The sequence below is a fragment of the Myotis brandtii genome, unplaced genomic scaffold (genome assembly GCF_000412655.1).
Source record: "Myotis brandtii unplaced genomic scaffold, ASM41265v1 scaffold513, whole genome shotgun sequence".
Taxonomy (NCBI): Eukaryota; Metazoa; Chordata; class Mammalia; order Chiroptera; family Vespertilionidae; genus Myotis; species Myotis brandtii.
Genome location: NW_005369552.1, coordinates 1395914 through 1414299, shown reverse-complemented (window position 1 = coordinate 1414299; position 18386 = coordinate 1395914). Strand labels below are relative to the sequence as shown.

Here is an 18386-nt window from a genome sequence, read left to right as displayed (position 1 = left end):
GGGGCTGCCAGGGGACCGCCGCCGAGGTCACTCTGGACGCGGAAAGGCGCTTCCCGTGCTTTGCTGGCAAGTGAGGGCTGCCGTCCCCCCGCAGGTGCGCTGGGTCGAATTCCACGGCGATTGCCCTTCGCATCCTGGGGCCCCGCCTCCGGGAGCAGCTGCGCGGGAGGCGGGCCGAGAGCAGTATCCCCGAGGGGAGACCGTTCCCGGACCGCTGGCCCTTAACCTGGCAAGAAGACTAACTGCGGGGTGAGTCAAAAAATGAAATAAAAACTCCCATTACGTTTGGGAGCTGTTTTCTAAGTGTCCCTTCCAGCCCGCTGTCAACAAGCCGCCAGATGACAATAACAAAGAGTGGCGCAACTGTCTCGTCCGGGAGCAACCTCACTGTTTTCCTCGTGAAAACCCGCGAGCGTGTACCAGGCGGGAACGCGGTGTGGTCACTGAGTCACCAAAATGGTGACAACTGATTAAAGAATTGTCTTAAAGACCGTGTGAGCCCTGCAAGGTTCTGCTCCTTAAAATGACAAGTATGACCGTCTCAGGCTTACCAGGCACCCTATTCTAGAGTAAAAGTTACCCTTTGAAAGTGCTTAATGCTTTCTGTCCCGTCCCCTGGTTTGCTTGTTTAGGCAACAAAATTCCTCTAACTTTCCCATCAGTGAAAATCTAGCCTCTCAGAGAAAAATGCAACTCATTCATTGTCTCTCTCCTTTTTCTTTGTTATAGAAGTCAGCTACTGGCCTAAGCAATATGAAGATTTTCCTTGTAGAGCCTGCCATTTGCCTCAGTGCCTTTGCCCTGACTTTGATCACCCCACTGACAACACAGTATGTGTACAGGAGAATATGGGAAGAAACAGGCAACTACAGCATTGCACCTGAGAGCAATATTTCTGAGTGTGAAAAAAACAAAAGCAGCCCGATTTTTGCATTCCAGGAGGTAAGAAATTAAAATACCCTAAAACATAAGAGGAAACGTGTAATGGGGTTTTAAATGAAAGAGTACATGGCACTCATCCGACATTGATCTCTCAAGGGTCAGCGTGAATCTCCTAAACCCCAAACCAAGCACCTGTCTTCAGTTCTTACCCAGTTTGAGGTTCCCTGACACCTCTCTCCGGCCTCTGCCACTTGAAATCCCCTTCTTCGATGACACTGACTCTTTGTCTTCCTCTTAGAAAGTTTCAGAGCAGTCTCACCTCCTCTGTGGCTCTCTCCTTCCTCCATCTCCCTGTCAGCCCCCTGAAAACCTGAGAGTTGGACCAAGGCCAGCACAGCTCGAATGAGGGTTCTGTGGTCAGACAGGGTGGGGGTGAATCATGGTGTTTCTGCCTTTCCCTTGCTCACTTCCTCCCACCCCCCTTCCATGGCACATATATGACCCATCACTGAAGACTGTGGGGCCAGCCTCTGTCATGGGGGGTGGGGGGGTGGGGAGGTGGGCCAGCAGTGGTCATTCATTACTTGGTGATTCCAAGTCAGCTTTGACTTCCATGTGTGGGGACACCTGGAGGAAAGAGCACTCATTTTTGCTCTGGACACTGAAAACATTCAGCCAGATATTACAGAGCCTTTCCTTCTTCCTCTCTTCCCCCAATGTTTTAATCATTTAAAGCAAGAGGTCCATCACCATTCTCCTGTTCCCGCAGGCAGTCTTTAACAAAGTCTACCAAGGTCCAAATGCAAAGGAGATAGTATCCAGAGTTGGCATCTCCCCCCACGCCCCCACCCCCCACACACACAATGCCTCACAAACAAACATTTATAAACTTTGAACTCTTCCTGTTGGGAATATTTTGTGATGGCAAAAGAGTGGTGCTGCCTCCCCAGTCAAAGGACAAGAAAAGTTTATGGGAATTCAAGTCACCTGCCTGCTGCCTCTAAGATTGTCTTCTTAGAAAAAGATAATTCCAGGGTGACTGGGAGAGGAGTTTGAGTGCTGGGGCAAATGGCAAAGCACCCTGAGAAGGCTCTAGCACTCCCCGAGGTACATATACATAGACATGCATTGGAATGAAAAATACTATGAATTTCAAGGTATAGCTATAAGAGTAAACTGAGCAATTTCACTTATATTTAAAAATCTGTATGGATGAGTTTTATTTTTCAACCTTTGTGGGGTTGAGAGATATATAATATTTATACTCTTATAAATAAATATTGATCTAACCTATTTTCCAAACCTTCAAGTTTTCTGAGCCCTGTGACAATGAGGGACACCTGCACACTGCTCTCTGGCAATGAGAGTAGTCTCCAGAGGAGCTCTTCACAAAATGGGGAGGCTGTGGGAAGGACACGCTTGGTTTAAGGGTGAAGAGGCAGGAAATTCTAGATGTGTTTGTTGACTTTTGTGGAGGAATGAATCCATTTTTAATCCCCTTACCACTCCCTCTTTCCCTTGTTAAATGATTCATTTTGAAGTGTTCAATTGGCCATTGGGGTCTGTTTTCCTTTTTTGGGGTGAGGGGATCTGTTCTCTTCAGATAACTTTCAGGATAGGGACTTTGCTATTGGAGGAGACAATTTAGGGTTACCAACAGATCACAAAGTTGTTCTTGCTCAACAATTTATATTTAAACCTTTTTTTAAGAAAAAGATGTTTTTATTTATTTTAGAAAGAGAGGGAGAGAGAAAATCATCGATGTGAGAGCGGGTGAAACATCCATCGGCTGTCTCCTGCACACCCCCTACCAGATACTGAGTCTGCAACCTGGGCATGTGCCCTGACCAGGAATTGAACTTGCAACCCACTGTGGTGAAGAAGTTACAGCTCTGGCCTTCCTGGAGTGTAGGTTAGAGTGGAGGAGGCACACAATGAGTAGATCAGTTAAAATATGTCCTGTTAGGGAGTGGTAAGTTTCTAAAGAAAAACGGATGGCAGGATAAGGGGATAGAGCACTTGATGGGGTTAGTGGAATATCTTTGAAGGGGAAGGCCACCATAGTAGGCCCTCTAAGGAGGTGACATTTGAATTGAGGAAGTGGGCTGTGTGACAGTCAGGTGGAGGGAACAGCAACTGCAAAAGCAAATTAGCATAGAGCGTTTGAGGAGTGAGGAAGTGGAGACGAAATCAGAGGAGTCATAGTTTCAGGCCACCCACACACTGCAAGGAGCTGGATTCATTCCAGTGTAAGGACAGCCATTAGGGGATTTTGAGCAAAGTAGTGACAGGAGCTGATGTGTGTTTGTAAAGATCATTCTAATTGCTGTGAAGATCATTCTGTTGGGGTGGATATGAATCAGATTCATATTACCATCTGACACCAGAGTTCAATCTTAATCATTATGCCAAAAAGTACAACTGGGGAATGGTAATTGTTGCGAGAGAAGGTTCAGAGGAAGGAGAGGTTACATCTGTTAGGGACTTTCAGGGAAATCCAAGCTGGACTGTGCCTGGAACTTACCGAGTATTTGGGGAGTGAGTAGAGACAATGCTGAAAAGTGCAGTTGGACTGCATCTTGGTAGTACCAGACTAAGGAGTGTCAACTTTCTCTAACAGGCACGGGGGAGATCCTGAAGCTTCTAGGCAGGTGAAAGACATGCTGATAGAGTGTCTATGATCTGCAAAGTGAGAAGACTAGCACTACTTACTGAATTGAATAAAGAGACCAGGCAGATGACAGAGTGGTCCAGGCGGACACTGATGAGAGTTGTTGCTCCATTGGCAACTATGACTATAAAGAAGGATAAAGGCTTGAGAAACGGGGTGGGCAGAATAGATTGTGTCAGTGGGGCACAGGTAAAGGAAAGGCTAGAGCTAAATGACTAAGTTTTGAGTCTGAATGACAAGAATATTTCTTGCACACCTGGAATTGTTTGAATTACATGAATATGTAAAAATAGAAATAGGCTTACTATTTTTAAAAAATTCAGTATTTGACAGTTTTGTGGTTCATCAGTTGTTTAGGGTGCTTTCTAAATACTACATGAATAAATATTTTAATGAGTTTGTAATCCCCCTTATAAAAATTACACATATTCTTTATATAAAATTTGGAAAATACAGAGAAGTGGCAAGCCAAAAATGCTTTTAAATCACCCCAAATTCTTTCCGTCAAATAACTAGTGTAACAGTTGTGACAGCTGCCAGTCTGTGTGTACACATAGTCATTTGGGGTCTTGGGAGAGCTGAGTTTATCTCATTCCTCAGTTTACCGCATGCTTCCATTTTTAGTTAGTGCAAAGCTCCTCTTTGGGTTTTATCTTAACTTTTAGTAAAGAAAGGAATGTTTCTCACTAGTCTATTTGTGGAGACACATGTAAAAAGGACATTGAAGCTCTTCCTAATTAAAGTCTATGAAATATCACATTTACACATGCTATTCATTCTCCCTTTAGAGCAGAGAGAAAGACATCACAGAAAAGGATATCGCTCTGGTGTTAGAACAGAAATCTGATCTCTCAGTGCTAATTGTTCGTACAAGAAGGACAACTCATTGCATGGCCAGTCCCCAAGGCCTTGGGGTCTAAGGATCCCCTATGTGAGACAAAGACACATTAATGCACACATTTTTAATTTTATTGGTTGAAGTCCCCACCATGGAATTTGAATGTTATGACTGAGCAGTGATGATTATCACCTTTTGACGTGTGCTTTGTGAACTGGATGAAGATTTTAGCTGTGTAAGCCCACACACCAGATTCCCCATACCTGACCTTATGGCAATGTGTAGTATACACCATGCTATTTTTATATGCACTATACAAACCTCTGTAAACACACTGACTTCTTTTTATTTCTTTGCAGGAAGTTCAGAAAAAAGTGTCTCTTTTTAATCTGCAAATGGACATAAGTGGGTTAATTCCTGGTCTAGTGTCCACCTTCATACTTCTGTCCCACAGTGATCATCATGGACGAAAATTCCCTTTGATTTTGACTTCTGCTGGCGCTCTTGTGACCAGTGCCTGGCTCTGTTTGCTTTCCTATTTCACCTTTCCATTCCAGCTTTTGATTGCATCTACCTTCATTGGGGCACTTTTCGGCAATTCTACCACATTTTTGGGTGCCAGTTTCGCCTACATAGTTGATCAATGTAAAGAAGAAAAACAAAGAACAATTCGAATAGCTATCATTGACTTCATACTTGGACTTGTTACTGGATTAACAGGGCTGTCTTCTGGCTATTTTATTAGAGAGCTGGGTTTTGTGTGGTCCTTTTTCATTATTACTATGGCTCATACTGTTAACTTGATTTATATTTTATTTTTTCTTGGTGATTCACTGGAGGAGTCTTTATCTCAGAATGTTTCCATATCATGTAGTGAAAGCTTTAAAAACCTATTTTACCGAACTTACATGCTTTTTAAAAATGCTTACAGTGGGCAGCGGTCTTTGCTCTGTTTGTTACTTTTCACAATGATCACTTATTTTTTTGTGGTAATTGGCATTTCCCCCATTTTTATCCTCTATGAATTGAATTCACCACTCTGCTGGAATGAAGTTCTTATAGGTTATGGGTCAGCTTTGGGTAGTATCTCTTTTTTGAGTAGTTTCCTAGGAATATGGTTTTTTTCTTACTGTATGGAAGATATCTACATGGCCTTCATTGGAATTTTTACCACCATGGTGGGAATGGCTATGACTGCTTTTGCCAGAACAACATTGATGATGCTTTTAGGTGAGTTAAAAATGTAGCCTTAGAACTAACTGTGAATTTGGAGTTTATGTCAAATGAATTTAGTCTATTGGGTGAGAAATAATATAAAATTCTCTGTTTAATGCATTCTACTTCAATTAATGGTAATTTGTTAAAAGCTAGTTTTCCAGAAGCTGAGCACCAATTTGCTTGAAAAGGTAATTCACATAATAACCACAGTTTTCCAAATTTGCATATTTTCCAAAATAATTGTTCTGAGGAACATTCTTCTTATGAATTACTTCTTCAATATAGCTTTCACCAAATTTATTATTTCTTAAAATGCTGCTAACAAGGCTACTTTACCTTTAAAAAATGTTAAGACAATTATGTAAAGTATACAGATTTAGAAGAAAAATTCATACTTACTAAGTACATTCAAGAAAAACAATTCTCTATGACAAAGGTTTTCGTATTGATCTTTTGACAAATTGGTCATTTCATAAATTAGCTTTTGATGAACCAGTTTTGGCAAATTGGACTGCTTTCTAATTACCTATCTCTTAAGTGGTTTTTGTAGGGCTTGAGTGAGATACTGCGTTCAAAAGGACTAAAGGACCTGCAAGTTGGGATCTGGAAAGATATAGTCTGTCTTCCTCTACAAAAGGCAGTGTCATCCTCTTGATACCTTGCAGGGAAGCAAGGTGACCAAACAGAATGGGGCTTAATTTCCATCTCCAGCACTAGGTGATCTTGGGCAGGTTAATTAAATACTCTGAACCCTCGTTTTTTCACCTGTAAAATGGGCATAGTACTACCTAATTCAAAGGATTATAATGAATATTAGAAGAGATTACAGTAAAGCACTTAGCACAATGCCTGGTATTCAGTAAATCCTAGTTCTCCCTTAGAGTTGACAAGACCAAGTTAGTTCATCTATGTGGAAACATGTTGAAAACTTTAAAGTGATCTGCAAATGTAATATATTACTATTTTATATTCCTAAAAATACTACTGACTATTAAGGGTCATAATTTATGGCCAGATACAATTTGTGTCCATGAAGTTTTTCAGTCACAATGATGAACAAGCAAAAAGATAAAGAACCAATTTATCAATAAAAGAAACAATATAATAAAAGAATGCTAACACTAAAAATGCCAACTCTGAAAAATCAAAAACAAAAAGCAAACAGAAAAAGCTAACAGTCTCAACTTGCTACACAAGAGATTACTACAATAATTAGGGAAATAGCAGCTCAATCCCCATTGGCATATCTGGATCTAAGGCTTCCATGAACTCTTGTTCTTAGCACTGGAATTAAGAATTTGAGAGTAAACTCACCTTAAACTGACCTGTCTATAGTCTATCTTAATTCACTAAGTAGAATTCTATAATTCATTCAGTCTTTAGATGCAATGACGTAGGGTGCTAATAGAAATAAAATACTTAGAGAGAAAGTGTTTTACACAAAATTGACCATTAGTTTTCTGACTTCTAACCATTTCTCTCACAGTCCGGCTGCTCTTCCTCTTCACTATTGTGCCGCTTTCTGTTCTACGGTCTATGATGTCAAAAGTGGTTCATTCTACTGAACAAGGTGAGTTTAATTTGGAATATAATGAATCAAAACCTATCCCAACTCAAATCTGCACAATCAATGTTTGCTTCAGAGTATTCTATAGCCTTTTTTCTGCATAGACTCCCTTTTTTTCTAATCCTTACCTGAGGATATTTTTTTTTCCCATTGATTGTTTTTTAGAGAGAGTGGAAGGGAAGGGGAAAAACAGAGAGAAACATCCATGTGAGAGAGACACATCGATTGGTTGCCTCCGGCATGTGCCCCAACTAGAGCTGGGGATCAAGCCTGCAACTGAGGTATGTGCCCGTGACCGGAATTGAACCCAGGATCCTTCAGTCCAGAGGCCAATGCTCTATCCATTGAGCAACCAGCCAGGACTGCACAGACTCCTTTTGAATTAAGTGGTAAGTTCTGTGTTAGGGAGAGGCTTCTATTCAGACAAGGGAGCCCCTGCCAAGGGCCTCATACTTTAGAAGGTTTGCTCTTGCCAGGCCCCACCCCAAGAGGAGAAGAGACCTCAGGGCCAGGTGGATATGCCCTCTGAGCCCACAACATCTCTCCCCTCTAGACTACACTCTGGGTACCTAGGTCCCCATAATCATAGCCAAACAGCTCTGGGCTCATATCCAGTGATGCCTACATAATCCTCTTCCTGAGGCCCTTTCTCCTGAAGTAGGACTGTGACCTCAGTGTACTCACCTCTAGACCAAAGGGTTAGCCAAGCAGTGACTCTTCATAGGAGACCTGGCCTGACCTTGGAATTGCAGAGCAGGGTGTATGCAGCCATGTGTAAAAGGCCCTTGCTGAGCAGGGTGGAGCAAGAGATAGAACACATGGTGGGATGCAGCCTGCAGCTGGGGACGGAGGGCCAGAGGCCAGCTCTCCCACAGCTGTCAGGTTCCTACATGGAATCCTAAAAAGTCTGAGAATTCTGAATTTATGTCTGACCTTCCAAATTATTGCAAAGGTATATTTCTTAGAGTAGGAAGGCAGAACATATCTTAGTTAATAGTTTGTTAATCAGAATTATAACCTGTAGATATTTAAAATATAATATGTAGGCCTCTACTTGTATTCTTAGGCTGGGCCTGAATCAGAGTCCTAGCAAAAAACAGGACTCCACTCAGATGGTTCATTAAAGAGATGTTAATGAAATACAGTGGAGAGAAGTGTGCGTGTGGAGGCACCCACACAGGGTGGCCCAAATAGAGAGGGAGCAGAGAAGAAACACCACATCCTTCTTCTCCTCCTTCATCCCATTAACCAAGTACAATAGGAAGTTGGGCCATCAAGGAAGTCCAAGTCATAGAATTTGTGGAATGAGCCTCCCAAGTACAAGCAAGGCAAGAAGAGCAAACAGTTGAAGGGGAGGACAGGTAATAACCAGTACAAAAGGAAAACAAAAATTAAATTTCTAGTTAGAACTAGTTACTAGTAAAATGTCAGGTGTATGGAGTTGTCCCCCTTCCCCTTTGTATCATCTGGATATCATTGAACTTTGGAACTTTTCTTTTGTTTCATGTCTTAGCCTGATGCACATGTTCATATTAATTGTTTATAATTCATAATTACACTATTCTTTTTATGTCAGGTTAGTCAACACTGGGGAAGGCTGCATAATTCAATCAATTAAAAGTATATTTCTTGATTCTTTTTCACTCACAAGATGTAGCTGTATAGTGTATTCATACAGCTGTTTATAGAATATGTGATGATAAGTAGAAAACTTAATAACATAAACATTATTTTGTATGTAAAACTCTATTTGCTTCCTTGAATTATGCAGTGGTCATGACACCAAAAGCACAACAATAAAAGAAAAACAGATAAATTAGACTCTATTCAAATTAAAACCTTTTATCCACCATCAAGAAAGTGAAAAGACAACCCACAGAATGGGAGTATATATTTGCAAATCATATGTCTGACAAGGCACTTATATCCAGAATATATAAGAATTCATAAAACTCAACAGCAAAAAAGACAACCAATTGAAAAAATGGGCAAAGTATTTGAATAGACATGTTCCAAAGAAGATATATAAGTGGCCAATAAACACATGAAAAAATGTTCAACATTAGGCATCAGGGAAATGCAAATCAAAACTATTAGATGGCCAAAATAAAAAAGACGGTGTTGGTGAGGATGTGGAAAAATTGGAATCCTCATACACAGCTGGTGGGAGTGTAAAATGATACAACCATTTTGCAAAACAGCCTGGTAGCTCCTCAGAAAGTTACAATTAGTTACCTTATGACTCAGCAATTCTATTCCAAGGTATGTACACAAGAGAAATAAAAACACATGTCCACATAAAATTCGAACACAAATGTTCACAGCAGTATTATTTATAGCTAGAGGCCTGATGCATGAAATTCGTGCAAAGGGCTCGGCCCCGCTACCACGGCTTAATCCAGAAGGTCATCGGGTCTAATTAGCATATTATACTTTTATTATTATAGATAGCTAAAAAGTAAAAACAATGCAAATGTCCGTGAACTGATGAATGAATAAGCAAAATGTGGTATATCAGTACAATGGAATATTATTTGGCAATAAAAAGAAATAAAGTACTGACACATGCTACAACAGGGATGAGCCTTGAAATCATTATGCTAAATGAAAGAAGCTAGTCACAAAAGGCCACATTTTATCATACAAATATGATTGCATTTATATGAAATGTTCAGAAAAGGCAAATCTGTAGAGATAGAACTTAGATAAGTGCTTTCCAGTGGCTTGGGAGAAAGGGAGTGATTGTTAATGGGTACAGTTTCTTTTTGGGATGAGGAAAACGTTCTAAAATTAGGTAGTAGTGATGGTTACTCAACTCCATGAACACACTAAAAGCCACTGAACTGTACCATTTAAAAGGGTGGGTTTATGGTACAAGCAGGGCAAGCAGAGCATTATATCTCAAGTTGTTTGAGGGGGGAAAGAAAAGTCTACTGCTTGACTTAGAGTCAAAAGAGACTTATCAGGATGCATAGTTTATTTTTGTTTATATTTTATTTCATTTATTTATAAAAGCTTTTAAAAAGTCATTTTATATTGTTAAATGTAGTGACATTTTAAAATGGTTAGTTTACATTTTGCAATTTCCTGTTCTGAATTGTGATAACTTTTAGTTTTATCCTGTTGTCATTGGAACTACTCTGAATTGTTCTAGGCCACTCCATATAAGGGACTTGAGCATCCATGGATTTTGGTATCTACAGGGGTCCTGGACCCAATGGTGTGCGGATACCAAGGGACAACTGTAGTTAAGTTTTCGACTGCAGGGGAAGGAGGGAGAGTGCCCTTAATTTCAATGTTGTTCAAAGTCAACTGTATTGTGTTTTCAACATCTCTCACATCAAGTCCAAGGAGCACTCTTGACCTCAGTTTCTTCACCCACAAAATGGGTTACTGTCTTCTCAGGGATTTTGAGGGGATAGCTTTCACTCACCAAGTATGTCCTCATGTTTGTTCTTATCAATTACTAACAGTTTTCTCCATTTGTTATTGTTTGTTGTGTAACTCAGTCTTTTCTTTTTTCTCCCCCTGTACCCCACCCCCAAACAGGGACTCTGTTTGCTTGTATTGCTTTCTTTGAAACACTTGGTGGAGTCATTGCAGTTTCTACTTTTAATGGAATTTATTCAGCAACTGTTGCATGGTACACAGGCTTCACCTTTCTGCTGTCTGCTGGTCTATTACTAATTCCAGTGATCAGTCTATGGTATGTACTTATTTTTTAATCATTTTATCAAAGGATAGCTGAATTAAATGAATTCCATAGCCTCACCAGTAAAAGTACATAGGTCTGTTGAAGTTTGGCCTCAAAATGTACATTTCTCACAAAATTTAGACATGAAAATATCTGTCAATAATTTTGGAGACTTAGGAAAAAAGAGACAGTGACACATTGACCAGAACTAGGAGAAAGAAAGATTGGGTCAGATAGAGACTCTGAGAAGTTGGCCCTATCTCTTTAAAATATGAACAGTTGATTAAATTAGCATCTCAGACTAGGTATAGATATATATTCAGACTATGATTTCCTAGAGTGTAATGTCCCCTGGTGGTCAAAGATTACTGTAAGAAGATATATTTTAATCAGGATTCTTGGATAATGACGAGCAGATAGCAGGCACTGAATGTTAGGAATTCTCTTTCCAGAGAGTTGGCTTGTTTAATGACTCCCTTTTTAATGGTCAGTATCCGAATAAATACAAAGTACAAAATGCTTTTGATGAATAGTACATAGAATGAAAAGATAGAGGCATAAACATATGCCTTTGCCTTTCAATTAACAAAAAAGTATAAGCTAATTAGGTGTGATTGCTGAAGTTCCCAAGCAGATGTATTTGACACATTCTTTGGGGCCAAAGCCTTGAGCTCCGAGCTCATTCACCTGTCTCTGCTGGGCTTGGCCCATTCCACGTGGTGATAGCATGGCCATGAGGCCTCAGGAGAAGAAGTTGGGGCCCAGCCTTCAGGCATCACTGCCTTCTCCTCTGCACTCTGGGAGGTGGCTGTGGGTACGGGAGGACAGCACCAATGTGTACAGGCTGTAGGCATTCTCCCGGGGCTGTGAACTCCTTAGAGGGCTGGCCCATGTCTCATTCATCATAGGACCACAGTATATATTGTCTAAATTAAGTTCTGATACCTCGGTCTGTGTAAGACAGAGTGCAGTAGTATTTACAGTTCCTCTGTGATTTTGATGAAAAGTGATTTTTACTAGGCATCTTTTTTTAAAAAAAATATATTTTATTGATTTTTCACAGAGAGGAAGGGAGAGAGATAGAGAGTTAGAAACATCGATGAGAGAGAAACATCGATCAGCTGCCTCCTACACATCTCCTACTGGGGATATGCCCGCAACCAAGGTACATGCCCTTGACCGGAATCGAACCTGGGACCTTTCAGTCCGCAGGCCGACGCTCTGTCCACTGAGCCAAACCGGTTTCGGCTAGGCATCTTTTTAAAAAATAAATTATTCGCCTATTGGCAAAATTAAAAGTACATGATGAAACAATCAACCTTATACATTGCTGGTAGTAATGTTATTCGGCACTCTCATTTTCAGAAAACAATTCATAAACATGTATCAAAAGCTTTCTTAAAAGTTCTTAATATTTGACCCAGTGATTCCTTTTAGAAACCTATCCCAAGGAAATGATTAGTAATGCCAAGACTTATATATAAAGAAGTTCATCATGGCAGAATTTTTTTAAATAAGTAAAATGTACAACAATGGTTAAAGATGGTGCATCCATATCATGAAAAATAGTATAAGAATTGCCTGCATGGAGAGTAGAATAGTGGGTACTTTTCATTTTAGTCTTCATATTCTGTTATGAACACATTACTTTTATAACAGGAAAAATCAGTGCAGCTGGATAAAAGGTAGTTATCCTCTTAATAATGCTTCTAATATTGTAGGTGGTCTTCTGAGATTTTTTTAACCCTGTACTGTTCAATAATTTTAAAATGAAAATTACATACTATTTTAATTATTTCTAGATGGCTTCTTGTCCTACTTCACTTATAGCTACTGAACATGCACTTCAATCATAGCTTTGGTCATAATTATTTTTTGTGGACTACACAGAGTAGACATTGGGCCAAGTGCACATTTTAGGGATCTGGAAGAGAAAGAACTCATGTAGGTTTTTTTGTGTTTTGTTAATCCCTCACCTGAAGATACTTTTCCATTTATTTTTAGAGAAAGTGGAAGGGAGAGAGACAGAGAGATCAAAACATCGATGTGAGAGAGACACATTGATTGGTTGCCTTTGCAAGCCTGCAACCGAGGTATGTGCCCTTGACCGAAATCGAACCTGGGACCCTTCAGTCTGCAGGCTGACCCTCTTTCCATTGAGCCAAACAGGCTAGGGCAGAACTCATGTAGTTTTTAAATTCTTTTCAGAATGCTATGGAAATGAGCCTGTAGGACTCAAAATACCAGTATGTTCTTTCTATGCATAATCTGCATAATTTCTCAGAAGCCGCATAACCAGGGAAAAGGTGGAATACAGACTATTTATTTGTGTTGCTTTAGTCGCAATTTTTAAATGTCCTGTTTGCTTGTACAGTATTGTCAAGTGTAGCAGCTGGAACAAGAGAAGCAATGAACTTCTTATCCAGGAAGATGCCAGTGAAGACACATCAGACCCATGATTCATTGTGATTTCAAAACAATGCTCATGCCATGTACTCTGACTTGTGAGGCGTACCGCCCAGCTCAGTCAGTGCTTCAGGAACAGGCAGTGGTTATGTCCTTGCTTCTGGCCCGAGCAAGGAGAGGAGCCACTACTCCAGCGCCTGGAGGACCGCGCACTCGAGCACTTTATAAACATCGTGTGATGTGTTTCCGGTACAGAGAAAAAAATCTCAAAACACTTGCCCTTTTGGGATTTACAAAAGAAACTGAAACTTAACGGTATCAGGAGGAATTAAGACACTTGAAATGATCAAGTACAATAACCTCCCTGGCATACTCCAGTCTCTCACACTGAGACCTCCGTTTCTTTATAAAATGGCTTTCTGACCTCTCTAGGATTTTGAAGGACAACTGGCAGAAATTATGATGAATCATTCAATAGAAAAATAATAATAGAAGTTTTAAATATTTCTAATTTTACCTCTACTTAGGTAGTGCTTTGTTTTATAGAGCCCATCAAGGTACTATTGATAGTAAAAGCTTTTAACAGATGCAAAATCCTTAAAATAGAAGCTCTTGAAAGAATAAATTATTTTCATTTTTCCTAATATGTTTCATCCGTGACAGGTATGATAATATTTCTATATGCAACAAAGGGTAATTAGAAAAATCAGATTATAAATAAAATTGTTTCTAAAGAAATGTAAAAACTGAATAAATAGTCAATTGGGAAGTAAAGTGATATTATAGCACCAGTCTTCATTCCTTATTTCTGTCAAAGGGTATCCATTTCTTACTGGCTCACACCCATCCCAGGTCTCCCCTGGACCCTGAAAGCACCACATGCTTTCATCCTTTACACACTGTTCCATTTGCCCTCCCTCCCTGGTGACACTGAAACTTCTAAGTCTCAGCTAAAATGTTTCTTCCTTTGTGAAGCCTTGACATTTTCCCTGTATCTACCCTGGTCCGGCCCCACTGTCCCGCAGAGCCCACAGCTCTGTGTCTCCTTCCATCCTAGCATTTTCCAGGGCTTTGTAATGTTTGTTTCCCCTACCAGACAAGGAGCATCTTGAGGGAAGGTACGGTCTGATTCCTTATCATATCCTCAATAAATATTTGTTGAACCAAATACAAAATTTTGTTTTTACTTGTAAAAATAATTTAAAGCCACATATTTAATGCATCAGGAGAGTAACCACTGATATGCTATACTTGTCAAGCCAGCTTTCAAATAAATTGAAAAATATAGTAGCCTGTATGCTTTTTAAATTAGTTGAGAGTATTTTCAAAGGTCCTTCAATATCTCCCATTTTCTAAGTTATCATATGTAATAACACAAATGCTTTGAAGCACAACTAGTTCATTAACTTCTTTGTAATCTCTTGAAAGCAGATAGTCTTCTGTTTGATAGCACTGCTTATGGCTTTTCCTATAGGAAAATTAGTGATTGCTTAACTAGCAAACAGCACTCATCATTTAAAATACGAGATTTTGCCCTAATCCAGGGGTCCTCAAACTACGGCCCGCCGAAAACATTTATCGGGCCCCCCGGGTGTTTTTGCCGCCACTGTGTGCATAGGAATTTGTTCATAGTTTTTTTTAAACTATAGTCCGGCCCTCCAACGGTCTGAGGGACAGTGAACTGGCCCCCTGTTTAAAAAGTTTGAGGCCCCCTGCCTAATCGGTTTGGCTCAGTGGATAGAGCGTCGGCCTGCGGACTCAAGGGTCCCAGGTTCGATTCCGGTCAAGGGCATATACCTTGGTTGCAGGCACATCCCCAGTAGGGAGTGTGCAGGAGGCAGCTGATCGATGTTTCTCTCTCATCGATGTTTCTAACTCTCTATCCCTCTCTCTTCCTCTCTGTAAAAAATCAATAAAATATATATTTTTAAAATATGAGATGTTCTTGCCCTGGCCGGTGTGGCTCAGTTGGTTGGAGCATCATCCCATGTGGGTTCCATTCCCACTTGGGGCACATACCTAGGTTGAGGGAGCGTATGGGATATGTGTTCTCACATCAGTGTTTCTCTCTCTCTCATTCTCTCTCCTTTCCTCCCTCTCATACAAATAAAGTGCTAGGAGTTCTTATTTCCAAGACCATTTTAGGTTTGGGAGCTCATGTAAGAACTGAGTGATGCTCAGATTTATTTATTTTTGTTTTCCTTCCTGTGCAATGCTCTTCCCGAATCAAAAGCACAAGTACCTTCCTATTTACAAAGTATCTTTCTATATTACCTAATTTTATCCTCTTAATAACCTATAGCATAGAGCAATTCATTTCCTCATTTTACAGACAAATAGGGTAAGTCCCAGAGAGACGTGACTTGACAAGCAGTAGTCTTGCACAGGATGGACTTGCCCCTTTTCTCCACTCCTGTGCTCACTAAATAATCTTCTGGTTATGCAATCACAGCTAGGGGGACACCTGACAGGTTATAAACCCAACATCAAGAATTGTGTCAGCTGGAGCATGAGGTGTCCCTCAAAGAACACGCTAGCACAATCTGTACCCAATTAAAGTACCTACAATATTGCCGTTTTGAGGTTAGACAAGATGGTCTGTAATAAACTCCCTTCCAGCTCAGCATTCCATGATTTTGCACATTTCATCTAAACTGAAGAGAGCACAGATGACACTGTTTTGATGGATTGACAGATGATTCTCAGTTGAGCAAAAACTATTTGAGATGTAGTAAAGTACATCAGGGGACTGGATTGAGGTGGCCCAGGGTAAAAATATAGCCTGAGTGAGTTTAGCCATCTCCAAAGTGACTATCCTATGAGATGATTAGTGAAAATGATGCTGAAGAGACTAGAGAAACACACCAGCTATGGGGGTATACAGTCAAGACAGAACTGGGGAAAAGCTATCATCTAATCTCCCATAATGTAACCTGTGTATCTTATTATTAGCAGAAAGAATATTAATGGGTGACTTGTTCTTATCAAGTCCATAGAAAGAGAAACAGAAAGGAAAAACATGCTCCTTTTTATGCAGCACTGTGCAAGGGGAGTTAGATATACCATAACTAATGGAAATGAATATTGTCATCACTAGAGAGGATATATTTCTATAAGGCTGGACTATTCAATAGGATCGCTACAACCTGCATTACACTGCCTCAAAAAATCCATTTTCTCCACTCCTTTGCTCATTAAATAATCCTCTAGTTCAGTGGTTCTCAACCTTCCTAATGCTGCGACCCTTTAATACAGTTCCTCATGTTGTGGTGACCCCCAACCATAAAATTATTTTCGTTGCTACTTCATAACTGTAATTTTGCTACTGTTACGAATCCTAATGTAAATATCTGATATGCAGGATGTATTTTCATTGTTACAAATTGAACATAATTAAAGCATAGTGATTAATCACAAAAACAATGTAATTATATATGTGTTTTCCTATGGTCTTAGGCGACCCCTGTGAAAGGGTCGTTCGACCCCCAAAGGGGTCGCGATCCACAGATTGAGAACCGCTGCTCTAGTTATACAATCAATATCCAAAACTCTTGCTAATAAGAATAGGGTGCCCTAGGGTCAGGCCTCTTTTAAAGAAATTCCTGCATATCAGAACCACCTGAGGAACTTAAAGAAGTCCCTGGTGATTCTAATTCAGTCAGTCTGGAGTGGGGTCTTGGAAACTAGTTTAAAAACCTCCCCAAGTGATGGATACACATCCAGATGTGGAAACTACTGCCCTAGAAGAGTGCTTGTCCGCCTAATGCAAATGAGCATAATTAGAGTGGAGTGGAAAGTAAAACAAACACAAATACCAAGCCATGATTCTCAGTCTTGGCTGCTAGGTGGAATCACCTGGGGAACCTTTAACACCTCCTGTGCCCAGGTCCCAGTCCAGGCCGACTAGGTAAGAATTTCTGGGACGGGGAGGCAGACTTCACTACATTTTCAGATGTTCTTCAGGTGATTCCAGAATGTGGCCACGGTTGTGAATCACTACTTCAGAGGAGGGACCAGAGAGTAAATGTTTTAGGCTTTGTGGGTCAGGTTACACAGTCTGGCATAATTACTTCCCCGTCTTCATGGCACAAGCAACCACAGACCATACAGAAAAGAACGTATTTGGCCTGTGCTCCAACAAAGCAGCAAGCTAAGCTTGACTCATGGGCAGTAGTTTGCCCCAAACCTGCTCTACATAGAGGACACACATATTCTGATTCCTGGAGAGGTGTGCTCTCAGTGTAAATACTGGCATTTTAGATTATAGACTACATAAAACATGTCAATATAAAACTCTTGGTACGGTGCCTGGCTGAGTGGGGGCTTGAAAAATAGGTCTTATTTGTTTAGCTTGAGACAGTCCCCTGAACCAGGTAAATTCTGGTTGCACTGACAGAATACATTTCTGAATCTACGTGGCCTCTGATCATTCTTTAGGGATGGCTTTCTTGGGAATATGTTCCTAGGATATGATCAAGATGGGACCTAGCCCAATGGTTTCATTGCCAAAGGAATAAACAAGTCAATTCTACATAAGTGTTCCCAGAAAACAGAAGTAAGGAACATTTCTCAATTCATCTTATGAGGTCAGCATTAACCTGATGCAAAATGAGACAAGAAATTACCAAAACAAGTAAAGTACTGTTTAAAAAAATTAAAGAAGACAAGTTAGGGATGCAAACACACTTGAACGCTTCACGGACAGCCTCCATTTGGAGAACTGTAGAATGGGGTGGAAAAGAAAGTTTCTGAGGATAAAGAATACCGAACAAGGAAGAATAGAGTTTGGCATTTGAGGTTTGGCTGACTGGATAACTGTGTTTCTGGTCAAGCAGAGCATTTATGGGGACGTGAAAGTTATCTAAGTTTCCGTTTGATGTGGCAACACGGGCAGGGGCAGCTCCATCTTGGGCCTACAGTGGTTCTCAACCTTCCTAATGCTGCAACCCTTTTTATTTTTTTTATTTTTTTATTGCTTAAAGTATTACAAAGGATATTACATATGTGTCCTTTTTCCCCCCGCCCTTGACAATCCTCTGGCCTCCCCTACCCCCCAGTGTCTTATGTCCATTGGTTATGCTTATATGCATGCATACAAGTCCTTCGGTTG

General features: G+C 40.4%; 1 protein-coding gene across 1 annotated transcript; it reads left to right on the top strand.

Annotated features, from left to right (window-relative positions):
* The first annotated feature begins 6 nt into the window (after positions 1-6).
* Positions 7-14446, top strand: SLC46A3 (solute carrier family 46, member 3). The gene is made up of 6 exons (XM_005877252.2): positions 7-249; positions 730-942; positions 4751-5621; positions 7096-7179; positions 10726-10882; positions 13245-14446. Exons 2-6 carry the CDS (start codon positions 754-756, stop codon positions 13327-13329), a joined length of 1386 nt encoding a protein of 461 aa, XP_005877314.1. The 5' UTR covers positions 7-249; positions 730-753; the 3' UTR covers positions 13330-14446.
* The last annotated feature ends 3940 nt before the right edge of the window (positions 14447-18386 follow it).

Bases quoted from the DNA above. Each gene is read 5' to 3' on its own strand.
- SLC46A3 (XM_005877252.2), top strand. From the start codon at position 754: ATGAAGATTTTCCTTGTAGAGCCTGCCATTTGCCTCAGTGCCTTTGCC. The intron at 943-4,750 runs GTAAGAAATTAA...ATTTCTTTGCAG, and splicing joins CGATTTTTGCATTCCAGGAG to GAAGTTCAGAAAAAAGTGTC. The intron at 5,622-7,095 runs GTGAGTTAAAAA...TTTCTCTCACAG, and splicing joins AACATTGATGATGCTTTTAG to TCCGGCTGCTCTTCCTCTTC.